Source organism: Vigna radiata, chromosome 5 (assembly GCF_000741045.1).
Source record: "Vigna radiata var. radiata cultivar VC1973A chromosome 5, Vradiata_ver6, whole genome shotgun sequence".
In the NCBI taxonomy this organism is placed as follows: Eukaryota; Viridiplantae; Streptophyta; class Magnoliopsida; order Fabales; family Fabaceae; genus Vigna; species Vigna radiata.
In genome coordinates this window covers 23,376,592-23,398,260 of record NC_028355.1, presented here as the reverse complement: position 1 = coordinate 23,398,260, position 21,669 = coordinate 23,376,592, and the positions used below count along the sequence as shown (strand labels likewise).

General features: G+C 34.5%; 4 protein-coding genes across 4 annotated transcripts; 2 read left to right on the top strand and 2 right to left on the bottom strand.

Moving 5' to 3' along the window:
* Positions 1-44: 44 nt before the first annotated feature.
* Positions 45-1,156, bottom strand: LOC106761439. Its single transcript, XM_014644990.2, has 2 exons — positions 841-1,156; positions 45-752 (listed from the first exon to the last, which is right to left on the bottom strand). The coding sequence occupies exons 1-2, from the start codon at positions 950-952 to the stop codon at positions 247-249; spliced, it is 618 nt and encodes a 205-aa protein (XP_014500476.1). The 5' UTR covers positions 953-1,156; the 3' UTR covers positions 45-246.
* Positions 1,157-3,603: 2,447 nt separating this feature from the next.
* LOC106759827 (carboxypeptidase A6) lies at positions 3,604-8,663 on the top strand. The gene is made up of 11 exons (XM_014643173.2): positions 3,604-3,758; positions 4,444-4,501; positions 4,593-4,703; positions 4,963-5,100; positions 5,364-5,433; positions 5,516-5,571; positions 5,838-5,963; positions 7,154-7,293; positions 7,678-7,750; positions 7,842-7,916; positions 8,255-8,663. The coding sequence occupies exons 1-11, from the start codon at positions 3,604-3,606 to the stop codon at positions 8,561-8,563; spliced, it is 1,311 nt and encodes a 436-aa protein (XP_014498659.1). The 3' UTR covers positions 8,564-8,663.
* A 720-nt stretch (positions 8,664-9,383) lies between these two features.
* Positions 9,384-13,165, bottom strand: LOC106760749 (pentatricopeptide repeat-containing protein At5g42310, mitochondrial). The gene is made up of 5 exons (XM_014644163.2): positions 11,337-13,165; positions 10,678-10,830; positions 10,515-10,586; positions 9,941-10,125; positions 9,384-9,661 (listed from the first exon to the last, which is right to left on the bottom strand). The coding sequence occupies exons 1-4, from the start codon at positions 13,077-13,079 to the stop codon at positions 10,015-10,017; spliced, it is 2,079 nt and encodes a 692-aa protein (XP_014499649.1). The 5' UTR covers positions 13,080-13,165; the 3' UTR covers positions 9,384-9,661; positions 9,941-10,014.
* An 829-nt stretch (positions 13,166-13,994) lies between these two features.
* LOC106760747 (pre-rRNA-processing protein TSR1 homolog) lies at positions 13,995-21,040 on the top strand. The gene is made up of 21 exons (XM_014644161.2): positions 13,995-14,191; positions 14,269-14,345; positions 14,429-14,506; positions 14,591-14,722; positions 15,261-15,311; positions 15,397-15,537; positions 15,644-15,766; positions 15,874-15,951; positions 16,509-16,598; positions 16,667-16,789; positions 17,416-17,499; positions 17,671-17,769; positions 17,901-18,092; positions 18,223-18,298; positions 18,590-18,693; positions 18,777-19,036; positions 19,139-19,225; positions 19,311-19,541; positions 19,744-19,822; positions 19,942-20,005; positions 20,558-21,040. The coding sequence occupies exons 1-21, from the start codon at positions 14,101-14,103 to the stop codon at positions 20,671-20,673; spliced, it is 2,376 nt and encodes a 791-aa protein (XP_014499647.1). The 5' UTR covers positions 13,995-14,100; the 3' UTR covers positions 20,674-21,040.
* Positions 21,041-21,669: the final 629 nt, after the last annotated feature.

Below are 21,669 nucleotides of genomic sequence, written 5' to 3'. Positions count from 1 at the left end.
TTAAGAATCAAATACATCCAAAAAGAAAATCATCCAACGAATAATGAATCAGAAAGAAAATGATGTATATACTACCATAGAATTAATTATATGTGAATCAGAGAGAAGGTGATCTCAAATAACTGTAACACTTATTTCAAACTAAAAAACAAAGTATATAACCAGACGAGAGAACAAGATTCAACCTTTAACAAATTAAATCAGGTTCTCTTTCTCCCCTCCCAAATAGAAATAAAACCTTCAGTTTTAAATCCTTCTTGCTCTTGTTCCCATTTTCTTCTCCCCAGGCATAGCAGATTTGTCAAACTTCGTAGCGACAGGAGGTTTTTTGTTTTCCTTGGTCATGCTTCTGAGCATGTACCTTGGTGTTTCACTCACCCCAGCAGAGTAAGCAGCGGAAATAGATTTTCTCAAACTTCCAATCTTTCTCACACTATTTTTCTTTCCAGATTCCACTGAAACCCCAAGATTGCGAACCGGTTTAACCTTAACTTCATCCATTGCAGTCACGCCTCTCTTTCTCATGAGCCTCTCGTTCCTCCTGGCAGAATACTCCTCGTAGAATCTCCCCCTCTCGAACAGAGCACTTGATTTCACACCGCAAGAATTACCACCCGCCGCTTTCTCCAAATCCACGTCCCTGACTTCGTCGTTGACCATCCTCGCCAGAGCCCGTAACTCGGACGAAATTGTGAGGTAATCCGGTCGCATGTTTGGAGAGAGAGCAGGCTTCTGAGATTTCGTCAAAGAACCTGCTTCAAATCAAACACGTAAAAAGGGTAAGTAAGATGAGAAAGAAAGAAAGAAAATATTCAGGGCTTAAAGGATAAGACGAAAGACCTGGCGGGGTTTGAAGAGAGAAAGAGTTTGATGATCGGAGAGCTTGCGGCGGTCGAAGACGCGACGGAGATCTGGGCAATGGAGGCTTGTTCATGGTTGAAGTTGAATACATGATTGTTGAATGAAAGAAACAGAGTACTTGAGAGTTCGCTTATGTTGGTGGAAACAGTGTCTAGTCTCCCTTTTATTATTTTATTGATCAAGAGAATGGGTTTAAATTGAAACAGATGTTGGAGCGTTTACAACGGTCATATTTTGGATCACACGGCTCACGCATTCTTCGTTTGAAATAGTGAATCTCAACGTATCCCCTGTAATATCTATTTATTACTGTTATTATTATTATTATTGAAAAATTAATTAATGCTTTGGATTTATTTTATTATTTGTTTGTCTATCTTCCTTATTGGTCTGTGACATTAAACACACTGTACCCCAAGTTGGTCCATTTAAATAAAGATGTTTGGATAGGGAGGGTTTGATATGTGCTGTTGCCAAATTTTAGTGTGGCGTGCCTGCCGTTGACCCATGATATTTCGCTTTAAACATTTTAGTTCAATTATTCGTTTTGGTGCATAAAAAAATTATGTGTTTAGTTTTGGTTCCTAATTTTTATTTTGATTTTTTTTTCTTGGCGTCACAGTCTTCTACATTTAATTTAATTTATATATTCATTGATTTTATTTAATTCAATTTTTTTAAAAAGTAAAATAATTTTATTTCTTTATAACAAAATTTCTTTTTTATATAAATATTGTACTAATTTTTAAGTTAAATTATTTAATTAAATTTTAATCTAAAAATCGCATAAAGTATTAAATAGTTTAATTTATTTTTCAAATAAAAATCATAAAAAGTATTGAATAGTTTATGTGATTAAAAATAGTATTAGTTTTTATTTCTAAATTTTTCATCCTAATTTTAAACTAATTCTAACTATAAATTAGAGATGTTTAATAAAAATGTGAATGATTTTGATATAGTGATGTTTTTGTTACATTTTTTTTAGAGAAGATATAGAAGAAATTTCACATCAATGAAATGTGAAAAATAAAAAATATCACTTTAACTCAAGACCTTAATTTGGTTTCAATTTAGAAAAAAACTAAAATTATTTCATTTTAAAAACAAATTGAATCTTAATTGAACAAAAATAAAGACCAAACTCATTATACAATATGACACTCATACTAACATGTCATGGACATTGACACATGTCATTAAGCTTAATATGTCACACTGCTATTATTATGTGATATAATATTAACTTGATGGGTGGATATACTTTTTAACTTAAAAAAATAATTAAAATAAAATTAAAATTTTTGCTACATAACATACACAATTTATTATTTAAACAATGTTTAAAAAACATATTAAATTAACCAAAATTAACAAAAAATAAATAATATTAAAAAATATTAAAACTAAATTGACAATCTTAAAAATAATTATATTGATCCATGATTTTCATTGCCACGCGTTAAAACAGTATATTTCAGGTATTACAAAATATTTGATCTTTACAATTTTAATAATAATGAAATTTATATAATTAGATTTTTAATTTATGATAAAATTTAGTTGTAGAAAATAAATATATTTTGTGCGTTGACAAACTAATAAAATTAATTTCGGGATCAAGTTGAAAAAATAAATTAAAATATATAATAAATAATTAGGAGTCAAGAAAGTGAAATAATGACCAATTATTTTAATTTTTTTGAGTTTCGATTTTGGGTATACAATCACATTAAATACGGACATAGTACGTTTGTCATGGTTGTACATAATTTTCCCTCCTAAAAGATAGCGTGATCTGAACTAACAATCAAATCAAAATAAATTTGAAATTAAAGTCAATAAATACATTTAAAATATTTTTTAAAAATATAATACGAAGAGAACTTTTAAAATACTTTAGTTTAAGAATAATTTTGGAAAACTTTTGTTTTAAAAGCAAACTTTTAAAATGCTTTCATTTACTAATAAAGATTTATATCTATAATATAAATGTGACACTTATATATTTGTAATTTTCATTATCACACGAGTTTCCTTATCTAACCTTTCAAATCTTCTAAATATATTAATAATTAATTTCATGTACAAAACTATTAATGACAATAAGATATAGTCTTTATAAACTCTATTAAAAAGATAAGATATTTTGATAATATTTTAATTTAATTTATATGTTATTTGTGATTATTTATAATTATTATTATTAACTATCAAATAATATTAGATTAATTACATAATAATACATAAATGATGTTAAAATATTATTAAAATATCATTATATATTAAAACCAAAATTGTTTTTTATGTATCTCAGCTAAGTTAATTATTATTTTTTTATAATTGTTTAGTATACAAATGAACGTTAAAGTTAAAATGTCATATAAATTATTAAAATGTATCCTCATTACTTAGGTAACTCTACTACATCTTTTTCGTATTTTCCCATTCCTTTGGCACAATAATGCATAAATTATTCATTTTGCTGTTCAAATGGCAATACAAATATATAAATGAATGTGTGAGGTGACCTACCAACAATGATCGAGACCGTTGAACATGGAAAAAGGTGAAGAAAGAAGATAATTTTATAGTGTGGAAATAATCCCTTGGTGGCAGCGACACACACTAGAGAAAGATGAATAAGTTAATTATTAATTAATAACGATATATATCAAATCAAAGGATACATTACCATGAAAAAACTGAAATGAAATTTAATTTGTTGTTCTGGATCTTGCCATGGCTCTTTCAGTTTTTCTTCTGCTCTCAATTAGCATCTGCTACCTCGTTTTTTCCCAAGATCTTCTTCTCTCTGTGAACGCCTCTAACGCTCAATCTCACAATCTCACTCAAAATTCAGTCACGCCAATCAACTACGATCTCTACCGTTCCAGGTAACTCATCGCGATGCCACCATCCGATCTACTTTTTTCAGCATCCATATGTTCGAACCGCGTCTGTTTTTAGTTTTGTAATTGAATTTGGAATTCGCCATCTGATTCCTTTTTTTTTTTGGCTTGTTTTCTTTACGTAGAGTAGATCATGTTTTATTTCACCTTTAAAATTAGGTTAGCATTTTGTTGAATGAATCTGAAAGACGCTTTCCAGTTTGAAAGTTTCCTTGTTTGGCAGCGTTCCTTATTGCACTTGTCTTATTGAGTGTTCGGTGAGGAATTGACAAATTATATTCGAGCAGAACTAGTTCCGAAGAAAATTGATTTTGCAAATCGTGTATACTCTTAAAGCAAATGAATAGAAAAATTCAACATAAGGTTTTTGATCCAAAGCAAAAGTTACCCGAAGTTACTTCAACTCAATCAAGTTTAGACTCAACATTGATTCCTTAAAGTGGAATCTAACATGCGAATATTGGTTTTGATTCATGTTAACTGACTTTTAGGTGATTTTAGACGATCTAGCGTCAATCTGAACATGTACTTACTTTCTCAATTATTATGCTCTTGTGCTAATGAATTGCTGTTTGCTGGTGAAGCAATGCTTTTGAAGCTATTTGGCCAGCTCATTTGATTTTATGAAATTGTTTATTTGTTTGCTGAACCCTTTTGTGGGATTCTGCAGTCGCAATTTGATGGGGGAGATCAGGGCTTTGGTCCGCCGTCACCCGGATAAGCTCACTGTGGGTCATTTATGGTGTATCCAGAGTGCCTATTGCGTGTGTCTCAGTTTTCTAGGATGAATAATTTATTATATTTGATGTTTCTAAATAGATGGAGACACTTAAAGCTGCAAACAAAGGCTATGGTGCTCAGATTACCGTGGTCACTTATGGCAAAGAAAAGGAAGAGAAAGATAAGAGGTCAAAGCTTCGGATTCTACTTGTAAGTTTTCTACATTCATTTGTCTTAATGATAAAACTTTCATGTGATAAGTGGTTTAATAATGTAAACAATTGTACGCAAGACGTTAGATTCTTCTTCAGTCGTTGAAAGCCTAAATAAAAGGGAGGAAATTATGATAATAATGATATAATTATGACTCGACGTTCATATGGGAGAAAGCTATAATTTGGCATGTAGTGGATAGTTATCTCAAATTGGTTATTCTGGTGTTTTTGACAGATGATTCCTTGTCTTCCAGAGTTTTGGGCAGCATGGAAGGGAGCTGATTACCACAGAACTTGCTTTAAGGATTTTGTCAATCTTAAGTGAAGAAAAACTTCTACCGAGCACGGACCAAGCTTCCTTAAACAGTGTACTTGACAAGCTTGTCATAAAGGTTAGTTGAAATTTCTACCGTAAGTATTCAGACGGTAATTGTGAAATCCATCATACCATCTGGAACTCGATTTTGATTATCTGTAAAGTTGAAACAAATGCGAGAAAAACTTTTAACAGTGCTTTTTAGGAAATTTACAATATCTTTATTTATTTCTTGAAGCTAGTTTATGAGAGAGACTCAGATGGGAATGTATATGTATTCGTGTAAAAGGAGAGATGTATATGTATATAACGCTGACACCTATTTATTTTTATTTTCAGGTGGTTCCAATGGAAAACCCCAATGGCCGCAAAGTCGTTGAAGCTGGAGATCTCTGTGAGAGAAGAAATGGTATTGTATTTCTCCTTTATAACCTTGTGTATAATCATTGACTCGCTTTGAAAAAGCCTTAGTTTATGCTTGTAATGTGCAGGAAGGGGAGTGGATCTCAATCGAAATTGGAGTGTAGATTGGGGCAAAAAGGAGAAGGTTCGTTTTGCGTCTTCAATATCTTAGTTCATTATATACAATATTGTTAATGGTTCTTTTCTTGTCTCCATTATGGACTTGTGCCTAGTAGATAGATAGGTTGTAGTATTGATATTGCATGCTGCGGCACTAAGAGGGGCTCTTTTTGGTTGTCTGCCTGCCAATCTATGCACTGATCTTTTTCTTTTCCAGAAATGTGTCAAATGTTTAATACTTTTTAAGCGTCCATCTTTTTTTTTTCATTTTTATTATTCTCATATCCATAGGATTATGACCCATATGAGGAGAATCCTGGAGTTGCTCCATTCAGCGAGCCTGAAAGTCAAATTATGCGGAAACTTGCTATATCTTTTGAACCACATCTATGGGTAAATGTGCACTCCGGAATGGAGGTAAGTTTTAGTTCATTTTTCCTCTCTCTAAGAACAAAATTATTGTTCTCTTTGATTTCTTATCCGTATATGTGCTTTTAATTCAGAATCTGAATTATATAATTGAACTGTTGACCATAATTCATACGTGCTCCGATCTATTCTATTGGTGTTTTGCATCAATTTCTTTATACATTTTCAAACACATTCCTTTTATGTCATGGCTCAAATATATAAACAGACTGATCCTAATTCTTATTTAGTTCTTGGAAAACCCTTATAGCTTACACGCCACTATGCTTTTTTTCAACCTCATGTTCATTACAATTGTATCTTTCTAAAGCTTGAGTTTTTCAAGAACTAACCAATTTGAGCTAACATGAAAAAGTGGCTTTTTATAGATGCACAAAACATGTCTATAAGGACAACTGAAATCCCTTTGACTAGATTGTTGTTCCAGATTTATTTTTATTGTCTCACTCACAATACAAGTCTCTCTGCATATGTGAAGGGAAGACAGTGTACAATTGTCCTCTCCCATGCCTTTGTAAAGAGAGGAACCTGTACCGCTGGAGTGTTCTAGTTTTTTTCTCACTCTCCATGCAAGCTTCAAATTTGATCCTTCATCTAGGGAATCACGTGCACTAGTACTCTTGTTCTTTTCTTCTTCTTTAGCAAACTATTTTCTTGAAAACCTATTTCTCATTTTTTGAAGCATAAAGCTTCAATAAACAGGAATCAAGGTTAAGATCAAGGATCCATGGATATTTGTGATATTTTTATACAGCCGAAAGTTGTGGTGGAAAGTCTTGATATTCTCTTTTGCCTAACCTTGATTATAGACAGTCCACCAAGATGCTTCAATTAAAAGACTTTTCAGGATTTTTATGTAAAAATGAACAATTAAAACATGAAAACAAGGTTTGTCATAGCAGAATAACATGATACTGACCAAACAACTAAAACTCCTAATAGAGAAAAAATATAAAAGTTTCTATGTATTATCTACCAAAGGATTGAGTTTGTAATGATAACCAAACATCATTAACTTATGTTATAAAACAAATATTTAAAAAATTCGGACATACACATAACAACATTTCTTTCCGCTAGTTATTTGTAGTTTGGTTTACACGTTAAGGTGCCCTTCATATATCACTTCATATGACATTTTTCACGATCTTTCTTCCTCCCCTTCCCTCTATCTGTAGGCTCTTTTTATGCCATACGATCATAAAAACACAACACTAGATGGATTGGCATTGAAACGGATGAAATCGTTTCTTGAAGAAGTAAACCATCATCATTGCCAAGAGCGCTGCATGATTGGGTCTGGAGGCGGTTCAGTCGGGTCAGTTGATTTTTATCTGAATTTGATTTGGATTAATGGAATTTTTTGGAAGGTCAATTGTTTGTATTTTTATGTATCTGTTTTCTTCTGTTAACTATCTTTGTTAGAAAAAAAAATGTACTGCTGTGTCCAGAATTGATTCTGTAGGGATAGTTGATTTGTGGTAGAAGCTGTTTTCTTCTATCGTCTGTCCCTGGTTCATAGGTGATGCCCATTTTGGGGTATTTTATGAACAGAGGAGAGAATTGACCATAGCAGTTTTAAGAATTTAAATTATAAATTTCGAAACTACAAAGTACACAATATGTACTTGCGGGTGTTTGAGGTCGTCAAATGTCATCTATACTACATTCCGTCCTTAAAGTTTTGAACTTGCTTATCCAGGTATTTTGCACACGGGACAGCAACTGATTTCATGTATGACGTTGTAGGGGTACCCATGGCTTTCACCTTTGAGGTTTGTCTGCCGAACTTCTTCCCTATTTTTCTGTTGGACGTTTAACCTTTGAGATTAGGCGTTGTCCTTATTGTCTTATTGTATCTGGCAGATATATGGAGATGGAACAGCTTCATCTAAAGACTGTTTCAAAATGTTCAATCCCACCGACCCTGCTGCCTACAATGTATGTTACTTTGACTAAAAGCAGTCATCACTCTATTCCTGCGAAGTGTTTTCTGTTCCTTTATCGAGTTAACTTAAAATAAATGAATAGATGAATAAAATAAATAGTTTCAATTTACAATTAAGGTGAGGGAGAGAATGACCTAGAGGCTGCTGCTGCTGCCTTATGACCTAGAGGTCGCAAGTTTAAATTCTGGAAACCTCTACTTGCGGCAATAAAGTATATGCACATTTTAAACTCCAGATCTCACTAGTTGGGAGAAAAATTAAGATGAGGGAGAGGACATCTTGAAAAAGTGGGACACTAATGATTCTAATATTTTATATTGTCATTTTCAGAGAGTTCTCAATGACTGGTCTGCGACATTCTTCACAATTTTCAAATTGGTGCCGCTCCAGATTGGTGAAAAAGCGCCTATTTTGGAACTGGAAAAGTTAGTATCTATAGATGAATATCTAGACGGGTATTTGATGGAGAGAAGAAATAGATATGGAAAGAAGATGGAGGTGCTTGAGCTTGGAATGCAAGAAATAAGAACATATTTTAGGTTATTTTTATTATCTTCAGTGTTATTGTTGTTCATGTTCTGCTCTAGAATTTCAAAAAGCAAGTGTAGTAGACCATTGGTTTCTTCTATGCCCCTCTAAAATTAGATCATAGGTTAAATTGTATATCCAATTTTGATAAAAAAAAATTGTAAGTTAAATTGTTGTCTGTAATACTATGTAATGCGAGCCTTTACTTTCAGGCTGTATAATCTAATTCTTTAATGCCTCCAACTCACGGACTAATCAGTTTTGCTGTACACGAATGTAAAAGGGTGCGTTTTACTTGAATGTGAATCTTTATCTTACGACTTAATGGCACACTTTATTACTTAACTATTGTCATTTTACAATCATCCAAGGTCTTATTTATTTTTTTATTTCTTATCTAAATTTTACAACGTTTACATATTTTACCTGTCTTTATATTTCCAAGTTTATTTTTTAAACAAATCACTATTCTATTATCAATTTAATAGATTATTAAAATATACAAAAAATTGATAAGTTTGATGAGAAGTTCATGTGAAAATAAACTGTTGCAATAGACCACAAACGCGTAAACGATTGGAAATATTTGTTTCACAGTTTTATTCTAAGTAATGTGGGAAACTTAATTTGCATTGTATACCCAAACATGCTTGGAGTGAAATTCGATTGACACGTAAATTAAATATATAGTATTCATTCATCCAAATTCCCATGAAGAAATTGCACGACTCAGTATTTTTCTGTTTACTAGTTGCTTTTGAAAAAACAATCCAATCTTCCCTTTCCATGTTCGGTCTTGGAAATTACACAGAAAACATTCAACGTGGAAAAATCGATAAAACAAACATTCTGTCAATCCTCTGAAGTAATCATGGCAATGCTAATGACATGCGTACCTACCTACTCACTCTTCCCATTTTCTTATCTTAAATTACACGAACTCACATTTATAAACAAAATATGCATTTTAACATATAACTTGTTACTTACATCAACGTATGATACATAAATCCCAAAGATTGATATACATTCGTACAGCATTACCCAAGCCATTAATTTCTTATGCGTTCCACCATGTGATTTCCGAACTTCATTTCTCTTTCAGGCACTATTGGAGCGTACATATTCACAATGATACTGCCCAATCACACCTGCTGTGAAGAGCTAATGCTAGTCTAGAACAGGACTCGTGATTATTGTTACATTAACCTGAAAGATTAAAATATTCATCATAATTTGAGCTTTCCAAGTAAACGCAGCAAAACAAATATAACAGACTCATTGTTCAAATGTATCAACATATACAACCGCCACTCAGGCACTAATACGAGCCAATTTCAGACCAATTTTATACAAAATGCCAACCAATTTCATGGTTTAGCACCAAATCCACAATGCAGTTAGTAGGAAAATATTAATTTCAAAATCAAAATTAAAGTTCCGCGACATGTAAATTTAAGCCAAGTCTGCAAGTTAGCTTGCACTAACCTTCAGAATTATAACCAAGGTGAGGAAATCTGATTTTGTTTAGTCTTTATGAAAGAATGTGCTTGATAATTTAACTATGATTTCAGTGTCTGCTTCATATATCTAAGTGCAGACCGCAGCATTGCTCTAGCTTTTCTATCAGGAGCGCAGCCAGATGTGACCATTTCTTCATATACGCCTGGGACCTGAAACCCAAATTATGCAGCATAGTTTGAGCGAGAATTAAGTCACAAATAAACTAATAAACGAGCTACGATATTCTCTTCAAAGTTGCTATTATTTTTCTCCACCACATTATCATCAATCTTTAGGGAGGGATAATGTGGAACGTAATGCAACTTAACCTCACAAAAACATGGCAAAACAACCAAAAGCCAAGTCAATTTATATGTTGAAATCGTGTTATTTATATCGATTTATCAATTCATAAAGTATAGGGTCTGCAAACCAACACAGAAGAGAACTACAGTAAAATGACACACTTGGAACGTACTATGTGCAAAAAAATATCTATGATAATTGCCTTTGAAGAACAAGGCCAACAAACTTATGTGATAATGCTAATATTACGTACCTTTTGGAACTTTTCACAACGAATCAGAGCTTTCATAAGCGTGGTATACGTAACCACATCAGGTTCAATGTTCTGCCGTTAATATGAACAAATAAATCAGTACTTGACCAAAGACACAAGTCAAATACATAATGGAAGAAAAAAAAATGTCAGAAAAGCATACGTTTTCTTTCATGTATTGCAGCACAGCAAAGGCTTCAGCATCCCTTCTATCTTCACCGAATGCATTAATTAATGAATTGAGAGCTAAAAGACTGGGTGTCAGACCCTCAGTTGTCATCAACCTGAATGAGTTTACTGCTAGTTCAGACAAACCCTGCAAAATTTTAGCCAAATATTTACCAAATATATCGTGCCCTTTCAGCCTGCTCTCTTTTCCCACAGTTAGTGCATTATGCTTTTTAATGGAAGAAGAATAAATAACCACTGAATTTCAGAACAGAGAAAATACAATTGATGACTGTCGGCACCTCAATTTAACATCAGTTTTTTCGAAAAAGAAACAAAAAACTATCAATGCAAAGTTACTAGGTACAAAAGAAATTTGAGGTTTCATGGTTTCAATTGAGTTATTTGACGCAATACAAAACGGCAAGCCGGTATGACACAAATGAAGTTTTAGCCTTTACTCAAGGAAAATGTAGCCATATGAAAGAAAAATATTCATGTCAAAGCTAGTAAGGTGCAGACAGTTAAACTTAAGTCAGTTCATAAACTGACACAATCAGCATATTGGCGCATACACTGCAGACCAGCAGCGATTAGATTAGCAAGCATTGAATTACTTGCAATGAGACAGACTCCGAGGAACAAGGTACATACCTTTTGTGCATAGGCATTGATTAGAGCATTATACATGGCTGAAGTAGGCTTGAACCCCGTGGATTTCAAGACCTCCAAGCACTCGATCGCATCACTAAATCTCCCCGACTTTCCATACACATCAACCAGAGTTGTATAAGTTATTGAATTGGGTAGCAATCCCTGACACTGCATCTTGCTCAAAAACTCACTCACTTGCTCCCACCTCTGCTGCTCCCCCATACAGTTAATCATAATATTATAAGTAGTTATGCAAGGCGAGAATCCCCTCCGCTGCATTTCCTGGAACAATTCCTCAGCCTTATCATGGCGCCCGGACTTACAATGACAATCGATCAACGTGTTCCAAGTAACGGTATCCGGCTGAATCCCCTCCAGCAACATCCTCTCAAACGTTGCCATTGCATGATCAAGACAGTTATACTTCCCAAACGTATCAATCATCACATTGTAAAAATGCCTATCAGGCTTCACACCACAGCTCTTCATATCCTTCAGAACTTGAAAAGATTTCTGCCACTGCCCTTTGTCGCGATAACCCGCCAAAATTCTACTATAAACAAACGAATTGGGCTGCACATTGCTGGCTTCCATCTCCTTCAACACAATCCTCGCACTCTCCCACCTCCCAGCTTGTGCATAAGCGTCAACCAACAAACTATATGTTTGCTCATCAGGCATAACCCCGGCTTTCTCCATTTCAGAGACCACAAACTCTGCATCCTTAAGGGAACCCGTTTTCACGTAACCTTTAAGCAAAGCATTGTAAGCTCTAGTTCTTGGTTCCAACCCGTTCTCTCTAATCTCCTCAAACAACGCTTCAGCTTCTTGCGTCCTTCCCGAATTCCCAAGCGCCAAGATAACCGCAGCAAGAGTCGAGGGTTTAGGGTTCAATCCGTTGCTCTGAGCCATGGCCAGAAAACGCAAGGCGCGCGTTGGATCACCCGCTTTCGAGAACCCTAAAATGATGTCGTTCATCAGGTGACCGTCCATTTCGATTTTGTCGCTCTCAATCTCCGAGTAGAGCTTCTGCAGAAAGGGAGAATCCACGCGGTTGGAGCGCGTAAGGTACTGAATGATGGAGCTGTAGTTCACGAAGTCCGGTTGGTAACCGTCGCGCCGCATTTTGGACATCAGGTTGAGGGCCTTCTCGATGTCACCGTTTCGCGCGCACGCGCCGATGAGGGCGTTGTAGGTGAGGGGAGTGAGAGTTTGGCGTTGGGAGAGTAAGAAGGCTTCGTAGAGTTTTTCGGTGCGGCCAAGGGCGTTGATTAGGATGGAGTAGAGGAGCTCGTAGGAGAAGCAGAGGTTGTGTTTCTGCAGCCATGAAACGACGCCGTATGCGAGGTTGATGGAGGACGGGGAAGCGCAGAGGGATTTGAGGAGCGCGTGCCAGAGTGGTGCAGGGACTGCGCGGTAGGACTCGGCGAGTTGGAACTCGGTTGAGTCAAGGGACGTTGGAGGTGCCGAGTCGGAGTCCGAGTCGGAGTCCGAGTTGGGGTCCGAGTCGGAGAGGAAGTGGAGGAGGGGATTGAAGTCGTAGCGGCGGTTGTGGAAGGAGAGGACGTCGTCGGGGCCTTCTTCTACGATTACTGGTTTCGCGGGGGAAAATGTTATGGAGTTCGCGGCGGAGTGCGGCGGCGGGAGGGCATGGTGGTGGTGGTGGTGGTAGCGGTGGGTGGATAAGTGGGTGACGTGGAGGGAAGGGAATGGGTTGGTTAGTTGTGGTGGGAAAACCAACATGTTGTCATGAAGGTTGCTGCTCTCAAGGCCGAAGCTTCTTTATCAGCAAAGTTGCATTGCACAGAAATTGGAACCTTTTTAACTCTTATTTTATCAACCAAACACACGTCAAAGATAAGGTGAGAGGTCCTTAAATAAATAAATAAAAAATCAACAAAAGAAGTTTAGCCTTCAATGCGAAATAATAATAATAAATAATATTAAAATCAGTGTAGTCAATTACTATTATTGACCTAAAGTTGATTTTTGTAGCAATGTAAATGATTATTATGTTATCAACAACATAATTTTATAACTTTTGATAACAATTATCTTAAATGTTATTTTTAATATTTCTTTTTAGTGTCTAACCGATATAATTGATTGGTGATACTATAAAAAGGTTTATATTAGGAGTGGATAAAAAGTTAATTTTTTTATAATTACTCTTTTTAAAATAAATTTTGTGTTTTTTATTGATTAATAATGTATTTTTTATATTAATAATTACAGTTAAATCTACTTCCCAAAAATAAAAAGAATTGTGAATTATTACTGTAAAATTAAATATATATTTTTAAAATAATTTTTCTATTCAATCAATATGATTCAACTGACATGTTATGTTTTGAATTTACGAAAAACAGAATAAAAATACTTTAAATATGAATAATTTTTAAACCAAACATTAGCATGAGAACTTACTTTTTGTGAAAATACTTAAAACTCATAAGAAAATAAAATTTTACATTAATTTTTAAAAATACTATAAAAACATCATAGTTGTAATTATTATTAGTAGATTCATAGTTATTAATTATTAAAAATTAATCAGCAACCAAATAGAGAAAATAGTTTTAAGTGTATGACTCTAATGGGCTTATGGTCCGAACCCGGTTTATATAAGTAATTTTATGTCGCTTACATATATTTTTGGTTGCTAAACCCTCCGCGACTTATTTGCTTAGGAAATAGGGTTTTGCTTGCAACTGGGATCGACAAGACGACGCAGCGGTGAAAGCTACCGGTGCGTTCGACCACAATGGGAGGGTCCAGAGTTCAAGTCAACAAGGCTCACAAATCCCGTTTCTCATCCAAGTCTTCTCGCAATCTTCATAAAACTTCTGTCAAGGGTTAGTATTTCATAGCCGTGCCGGTTGATTTCTTTTGCCTCTTTCTTATTGTTTGCTTTTTCCGTTGGGTTTTTCAGACAGACTTGCAATCTCAAAAGCAGAGCGCAATGTTGGCAAAGGCGCTCGTGCAGCTCGAATTCAGAGAAGTAAAATGGTATTTGTCGCTGTTTCTTTGTTCCCACTGTCCCTTGTGCGTTGCGTTGTCGTTTCCAGAGTAGCTGATTAGGAAATTTACAGATACGTGATCAGAAAAGGGCTGCGGTCTTGAAAGAGAAAAGAGAACTCAGTGGGTCGAGAAGTCCTCCTCGAGTCATAGTGAGTGAATCATGTTTTTTTTTTGTTGGTCATCGGACTTTTGTTTCTTGGATACTGATTTTATTTATCTTTTGTTCCTCGCAGGTTCTCTTCGCCCTCTGCGCTTCTTTGGATTTAGAATCACTCGCTGATGATCTCTTGTCATTATTATCTAAAGATACGTGCGTGGTGCTGCCAGGAACCGTTGCTTCTTCTGAATATAAGACAAGAGTAACGGTATACTAGATGCTGCATTTTTTTTCTGAGCAGAGGACAAGAATTAATGAATATGCTTTCAGATGTTTATACAGAGTAACGATATGTTTCTTGCAGCTGCTGAATTACCACTATCCATTATCTTGAATGTTCGTGTCTAATCTTACAAAAACTGAAATACAAGACGAATATAATCCGGTGGTCCTTATTTTCACATGCTTCAGTGGTTCTTATATGGGAGTACACTGCTGCTGCTTTGGCATGTGTCTTTGCAAGCACTAAGGGATGAATTTTAATGAAAACTTATATTAGATACAAAATGGATTGAGTTAACGGTATAAATAGAAAACGTCGTATTATTTTTCTTTCTCATATGCAATTACGAAGATCAACGTTTTTTCGTTGTTGTATGTTGGATATAAACCTGTACCTGGTTAATTCGAAAATAAGCACAAGATTTTAAATTTATGCATGTATTGAATAGATATTTGACGATTCTTTCTGTCTAAAGCCTAAGCAGAAGGATTTTATAACATTGACTAAATGTTTTACATTTCAGGTATTGAAAGCACCACATGGTGATCTACTATCGTGCATGGAAATGGCTAAGGTATCATCGTTTGTATGTGCTTTACATTATTTTAAGTTTAAAAGGGGCTGAAATGTTGATTGGCATTGGGCACTTTATGTTGTAGGTTGCTGATCTAATGGTTTTTGTGGCCTCGGCAAAGTCTTTGTGTGAAGAAACTGATTCCAACTACGTTGACTCATTTGGAAATCAATGTCTCTCTGTATTTAGGTCTCTAGGTTTACCGAGCACTGCTGTGTTTATCCGTGTATGTTATAATGGATCCTATTGTTTTCAACTCGGGAACTAATTCACAAGTTCCTATCATTTCGATTTTTAGATATTTATGATGAAATTCCATTTGATGCTTTCAGGATTTACCTTCTGATCTTAAACAAAGGAATGAACTGAAGAAGACATGCACATCTAGTCTTGCCTCAGAATTTCCTGAGGATTGTAAATTTTATCCTGCTGATACAAAGGATGAGCTACATAAGGTTATTTCACTCATTGTTAGCTGACAATTCTGATAGTACCTTTTCCATCAAATGTACGCCCAGTATGATGGTCTAAGCTTACACTTTTCCATTCTTTAATAATGCAGTTCTTGTGGCTCTTTAAAGAGCAAAGGCTTAAAGTTCCTCATTGGAGAACTCAACGTTCATACCTTTTGGCTCAAAAGGTTTGAATTTATGCTGATAGAACTTCTGTGTTAGTTTCAAGGTTTTGTTGAATTATTCCTGGGAACTTTGGACTTGTGAATATAACATTCCTATGTTTGGTACATGATGGTAAAAAAATTGCTGGGCATAATCTGAGTCCAGGGGAATTTTGGTCCCCGTGTTTTGCTTGTGTTTTATTCCTATGATGATGGATGCGGATGTTAGTTTCTGATCACAACCTTGGGAGAATTACACCATTAAATATAGCTGCTGTAGTTGGAGAGGCTATGGCCTTAAAACCCCACACTACTTTCCTAAGATTGTCATTTAATAAAATGTAACCATTTACCCAGGCCAAATGCCTACCGAGACTAATGGTGTAGTTTGATCATGTTTGCAATACTGTGGCATTAGACAAACCTGAATGTTGAATTTTTTAGACAATAAGTTAGTTAGAAATTTACAGTCACTTTTTTTTCTAGAGCCATTACTGTAATTTGATCTAGATGTTGATTGATGCTATTGATTTACCTATTTATTGACATTAATCATGGTTGCCACCCACTGTAAATTACAGGTTGGTGCAGTATACGAGGGCAACTCAGAAAAATGCACCCTGCTTCTCACTGGTTACCTTCGTTCCCGTAGTCTCTCAGTCAATCAGCTGGTAACTGCCAAGTTTGCAGTTTTTCTATTGTAGTTGCAGTATTTAGTTGTCTTACAATTTTTTGCCAGGTTCATGTTTCAGGTGCAGGAGATTTCCAATTGTCTAAAATTGAACTATTAAAAGATCCTTGTCCTTTGAATTCAAGGAAAAATCAAGACCTAATGGATGCAGATGAAATGAATGATACGGAGGTATGTACTTTGGCAGTTTTACCTGGGGTCTTCCATACAAAACCAGAGCAGTCATTGAATTGATAAAGGAATATAATTGTCAAAAATGTCAAACAAAATGTCAACATAATTGTGATTGAATTGGAATTCACACACGTTTCGTATGATAAGTAGATTTAGAGGTCAATGCTTTGTCTATAAACATGATTCACAATAGAACATAATAGTGTGTGATCACCATATGAATCCCTCCTAGTGGCAAAAGGTTTGGTTGTTTAGTTTGTACTGATACATTAAGCTACTGTTTTTCCATGTGAGATAGATATAAATCAAACACGCATGTTGAATTTTGATAATGTTGCTGTCTATTTCCCTATTATATATGGCAGTCCCACAACTAATATGTGATAGGGATTACCTTTGATATTCAGTACTCAAATATACAGTGTTGGTTCATCTTAACATAAGCACATCCCTCCCCTTTAGAATTGAATTTTTGAAATTTTAACATGGGCTTTTTAGGAAGCCCTAGGATATTGTCATCTTTCAATTTTTTCAACCCTTTAAACTCTTGCATATTTTAACCATTTATTTATTTGTATTTACGTTTATTCGTGCCTTTCAATTTTTTCTCTATCATATTACAGGTCATTGGTTCTCTTGTGCCTGATCCTCTTAACCATGAAGCTTTAGTTGTTGAGAATATACCTGATCCTCTTGCTGGAGAGCAGGTAGATAATGAAATCTTACCTCTTTCATTATTCATTTTTTTCTTGAGCTTCTGTATGCTTCAGTCTTTACTTAACACCTTTTATTTATGCTTTTGCAAATTATGCTTTTGCAAATCTCGTGTTAATTTATTTCTTTTAATGATTGGGTATGGCATCTTTCCTTGTTACTAGACATGGCCGACTGAGGCTGAAATGGCCAAGGCTGATGAAGATCAAAAGAAAAGGAAGATAAAGAAGAGGAGTCTACCCCATGGCACTTCGGAGTATCAGGTCTGAAATTTTCTTCTGAATATTTATTGTTTTTCTTTATATTTTATATTATTTTGGTGCTTACAAAATATTCAGTTTCAAAAAGAAATGATAGATGTATATGGCTTTTATTTTGATGTTCAATTTTCTAGGCTGCATGGATAGTTGATGATTCTGACGAGTCAGATTTTGATGATGAAAATGATGACGGTATGGTGTTGGATGAAGGGGAAGATGGATTACGTGGTAAAGAGACAAATAAATATTCAGAATTTGATGGTGATGACGTTTCTCTTAGACTTGGAGATTCTGAGGAAGAAACTGACAATGATTCAGTGATGATGGTGAGCCTTTATAAAACACATTAGTTAAATGTGGTTGTAATTGGAAGTCTCGGGTCCCTGTCCCCTCATTGATATTGATTGATTTTAAATCTATATCATCAATGCATGATTTTTTTCCGTTGTATTACAGGAAGTAGATAACTTAACCAGAGAGAAAATACAAGATGAACTCAAGGAACTTAAAGAAGCACATGCAGCAGATGAAGGTGCATTTTTTTCCGTTTTCTATTCTTATTAACATTCAATTGTCACATTTGCTGATTAAAAATAAATCAATTGTCATATTTGCTTCTTTTAAAGACAACTCGAATTTTTGGTCTGCCTGCATCTAAAGTATATCTAAATTAGTTTGTGTAATTTCTATTTTATTGTTCCTATGGATTGTATTTCATTGAGAAGTTTGCTAGAGATGACAATATGGATAATTTGGTGGTATTACTCATTGATTCTACTATTTCTAACTGTGTTGTTTTCATTTGTTTGTTGTCTTTTTCCAGAGTTTCCAGATGAAGTGGATACACCATTGGATGTTCCTGCTCGGAAGCGGTTTGCAAAATATAGGGGACTCAAGTCTTTTAGGACTTCTTCATGGGATCCTAAAGTATGTGTCTTTGGAGATCCTATATAGTAAGACATTGTCTCTAACCTCCCAAAACAACAATCTGACATTTCTTATATTATCAGGAATCTCTACCCCAAGATTATGCCAAAATTTTTGAATTTGATAATTTTAAAAGAACACAAAAACATGTTCTTGCAAAAGCTCTAGAATTGGATCAAGAAATTTCCGAGCACTGTATTCCAGTTGGCTCATATGCTAGGCTGCAAATCAAAGAAGTGCCCAGTGCTGTTGCTTCAAAGTTATGTTTGCTTTCAAAGAGAATGCCAGTTACAACATGTGGCCTGTTGAAACACGAATCCAAAGTATCTGTCCTTCATTTCAGGTATTTTTGCACTTTATCATTTTACTATTTTATTATTACAAGCTGTGGTTGATTTTGAACATTCAAAAGATTTCATGAACTGAAGTGACTTGTGCTGTGTAGTGTGAAGAAACATGAAACATATGATGCACCCATCAAGTCCAAGGAAGAGTTAGTTTTTCATGTTGGTTTTAGGCAATTTGTTGGCAGGTATGGTCTTCAATTTCAAGGATTATTTGGTATATAGTAGATCTCTTCAGGGTAAAATATTTTGGGAATTGCAACTTTTTTGCAGGCCAGTTTTCTCTAGTGAGTTCATAAATACTGACAAGAACAAGATGGAGAGGTTTCTCCATGCTGGGCGTTTTTCAGTGGCTTCAATATATGCTCCAATTTCTTTTCCTCCTCTTCCTTCAATAATCCTTAAGATATCCGGAGAGAATGCTGCACCTGTAGTGGCTGCTGTTGGCTCACTGAAAACTGTTGATCCAGATAGGATAATCCTTAAACGAGTTATTTTGACAGGGTATGGATATATATATATATATATATATATATATATATATATATATATATATATTTATATATATATATTCTATTGTTTTTGTTTACATCTTTGCATTTTTTATTCTGGTTAAGAAATTTCAGGGTTGTATTATGATCTTTTTTGAAAATTGATGATTGATTTCATGTTTTCTTATTGAGATTTTAAACATTTTGTGGCGCAGTTACCCCCAAAGAGTGTCGAAACGTAAAGCTTCTGTGAGACACATGTTTTATAATCCAGAGGATGTTAAATGGTTTAAGGTGAAAATTACCCACCATCCGGATTCTTTGAATTTTAGTTGGACACTAATGAGGTGTACTCCCTCAAAATTGGTCTATTGTTTCCGTAATTAGTTTTTTAATATTGTTGGTGATTGCAGCCTGTTGAGCTTTATACCAAACGTGGCCTCCGTGGGCGAATTAAAGAACCAGTTGGTACCCATGGTATGTTGCTTATGCTAGAAACATTTACCATCAATCTTACTATTAGCACTCTGACCGTTAATTATTTGATGGGGAGAATACAGATTATTTGTTGTCTGGTCAAAGATGTTCCTGTGAACTCCATGATTCTCATAGTAGTGACCCTATGTTTTGAATTGCTTTCTGCTATTTTCTTCGGAAAAATTCTTTATTCCTTGATTGGATTATGATATGCCACCAACGTGAATTTATCCTGTCTGGTAATAAATATTCATAGCATTCTTATGATGTGAAGGTTTTTAATGTCGAATACCTTTTCATGTACATGTGCCTCTTGTTTTGACAGTTCTTCTGTAAGTACATCTAGTTTGTAATTACATACCCTGGGTTGGGAGGTGTTGAGGATTGATTAAGGGTATTTAAATTTAACTCAACTTACATAGAGTTATATATTCTGGTACATTATAGGTTTCCGGTTGGTGATTGTATTTTCATTTCATAGTCTGCTTGTTATCGATCAGTACTATATTTGGGTTATGATAGTTTAATGACATTGGATCAATTGTTTCGCAGGAACAATGAAATGCCTTCTCAACGGGGTTCTTGAACAGCGTGATACCGTATGTATGAATTTATTCAAACGTGCATACCCTAAGTGGCCAACCCATTATTTTCCTCTTTCTGAATGATGGGACGGCCGTTGAATTCTGTTTCCGCCGCTCAAGGAATTCAGAAGTGTATATTGATTGGGAATGAAGCTTTGGTTCAGATTGGACTTCCTCGTATGGGGGATGCAGTTTTGTGACGATTACTGCCAGTGAGTGATACGACGTTTGTAACTTTTTGTGTTTGCATACAAAAATGCTGAGATGTAAGTTATTCACATAATATCGGTTAAAGGTTGATTGCCTAAATTTCTTAATTATTTTAGTGTTGTACTGAATTTATCGTTTCATTTTGTGGGCGAAGCGTCCTGCACATATTATTGACACACTTATATCTGTTGTTAGATTTTAAAAGGTGAAATCGACTAATAATCCTATTGCTCTTAAAAAATTGGAATTTCTCGTCATAACTGCTTGATATGTTTTCTTATTTTTTTTGCATGAACTTTAAATCGTTGTGATATGAATGTGTTTGTTCTTTTGTATGATAGTTTTGTCCTCTTTTGGTAATTAGTTTTTTTGCAGATTAGTTGTTTGTATTTAGTGTAATTAATTTATTTGTTTTTTGCAGATGGTTTTTTATTATTATTTGAATGGCAATACGTTTTCTTTTGATTTAGTTATCATTTGTCATTTCTTAGTGTTGTGTAATTATTTCTTTTGATTTATTCTTATATATGGTTTATGTACTACGATATACTTTAAAGTTATTATCTCGTGATGTGAACATGCGTAATGATTTTAATCTCTAAATTACTTTGTAACTTCTGTATCTTTCTAATGTAGAAACATACTACTTACAGTCTTCAATGTGATTTAGATAATGTTCTTTAAAGAAAAATTAGTTTAGGTTGTGCTTTGAGGATTAAGTTGTACATTTTAAAGTTATAGAGACAAAAAAACTGATCGCATATTTTAGAGGAAAAGAACATTTGCAATTTACATAATACTTTGCATGTAAAAAAAACTACTCCACGTCATATTGTAAACAGTGAGAATAGATTTATATCTCCATATAAA

What these genes read in the sequence shown, in the direction of transcription:
- LOC106760749 (XM_014644163.2), bottom strand. Translation starts at nt 13,079, where the DNA reads ATGTTGGTTTTCCCACCACAACTAACCAACCCATTCCCTTCCCTCCAC. An exon ending in TGCAATACATGAAAGAAAAC is followed by an intron (nt 10,587 to 10,677) that starts GTATGCTTTTCT and finishes TATTAACGGCAG; the next exon opens with AACATTGAACCTGATGTGGT. An exon ending in GTTGTGAAAAGTTCCAAAAG is followed by an intron (nt 10,126 to 10,514) that starts GTACGTAATATT and finishes TTTGGGTTTCAG; the next exon opens with GTCCCAGGCGTATATGAAGA.
- LOC106760747 (XM_014644161.2), top strand. Translation starts at nt 14,101, where the DNA reads ATGGGAGGGTCCAGAGTTCAAGTCAACAAGGCTCACAAATCCCGTTTC. An exon ending in GAATTCAGAGAAGTAAAATG is followed by an intron (nt 14,346 to 14,428) that starts GTATTTGTCGCT and finishes GGAAATTTACAG; the next exon opens with ATACGTGATCAGAAAAGGGC. An exon ending in GAAGTCCTCCTCGAGTCATA is followed by an intron (nt 14,507 to 14,590) that starts GTGAGTGAATCA and finishes TGTTCCTCGCAG; the next exon opens with GTTCTCTTCGCCCTCTGCGC.
- LOC106759827 (XM_014643173.2), top strand. Translation starts at nt 3,604, where the DNA reads ATGGCTCTTTCAGTTTTTCTTCTGCTCTCAATTAGCATCTGCTACCTC. An exon ending in GTCACCCGGATAAGCTCACT is followed by an intron (nt 4,502 to 4,592) that starts GTGGGTCATTTA and finishes GTTTCTAAATAG; the next exon opens with ATGGAGACACTTAAAGCTGC. An exon ending in TTGACAAGCTTGTCATAAAG is followed by an intron (nt 5,101 to 5,363) that starts GTTAGTTGAAAT and finishes TTTTATTTTCAG; the next exon opens with GTGGTTCCAATGGAAAACCC.
- LOC106761439 (XM_014644990.2), bottom strand. Translation starts at nt 952, where the DNA reads ATGTATTCAACTTCAACCATGAACAAGCCTCCATTGCCCAGATCTCCG. An exon ending in CTCTCTTCAAACCCCGCCAG is followed by an intron (nt 753 to 840) that starts GTCTTTCGTCTT and finishes GATTTGAAGCAG; the next exon opens with GTTCTTTGACGAAATCTCAG.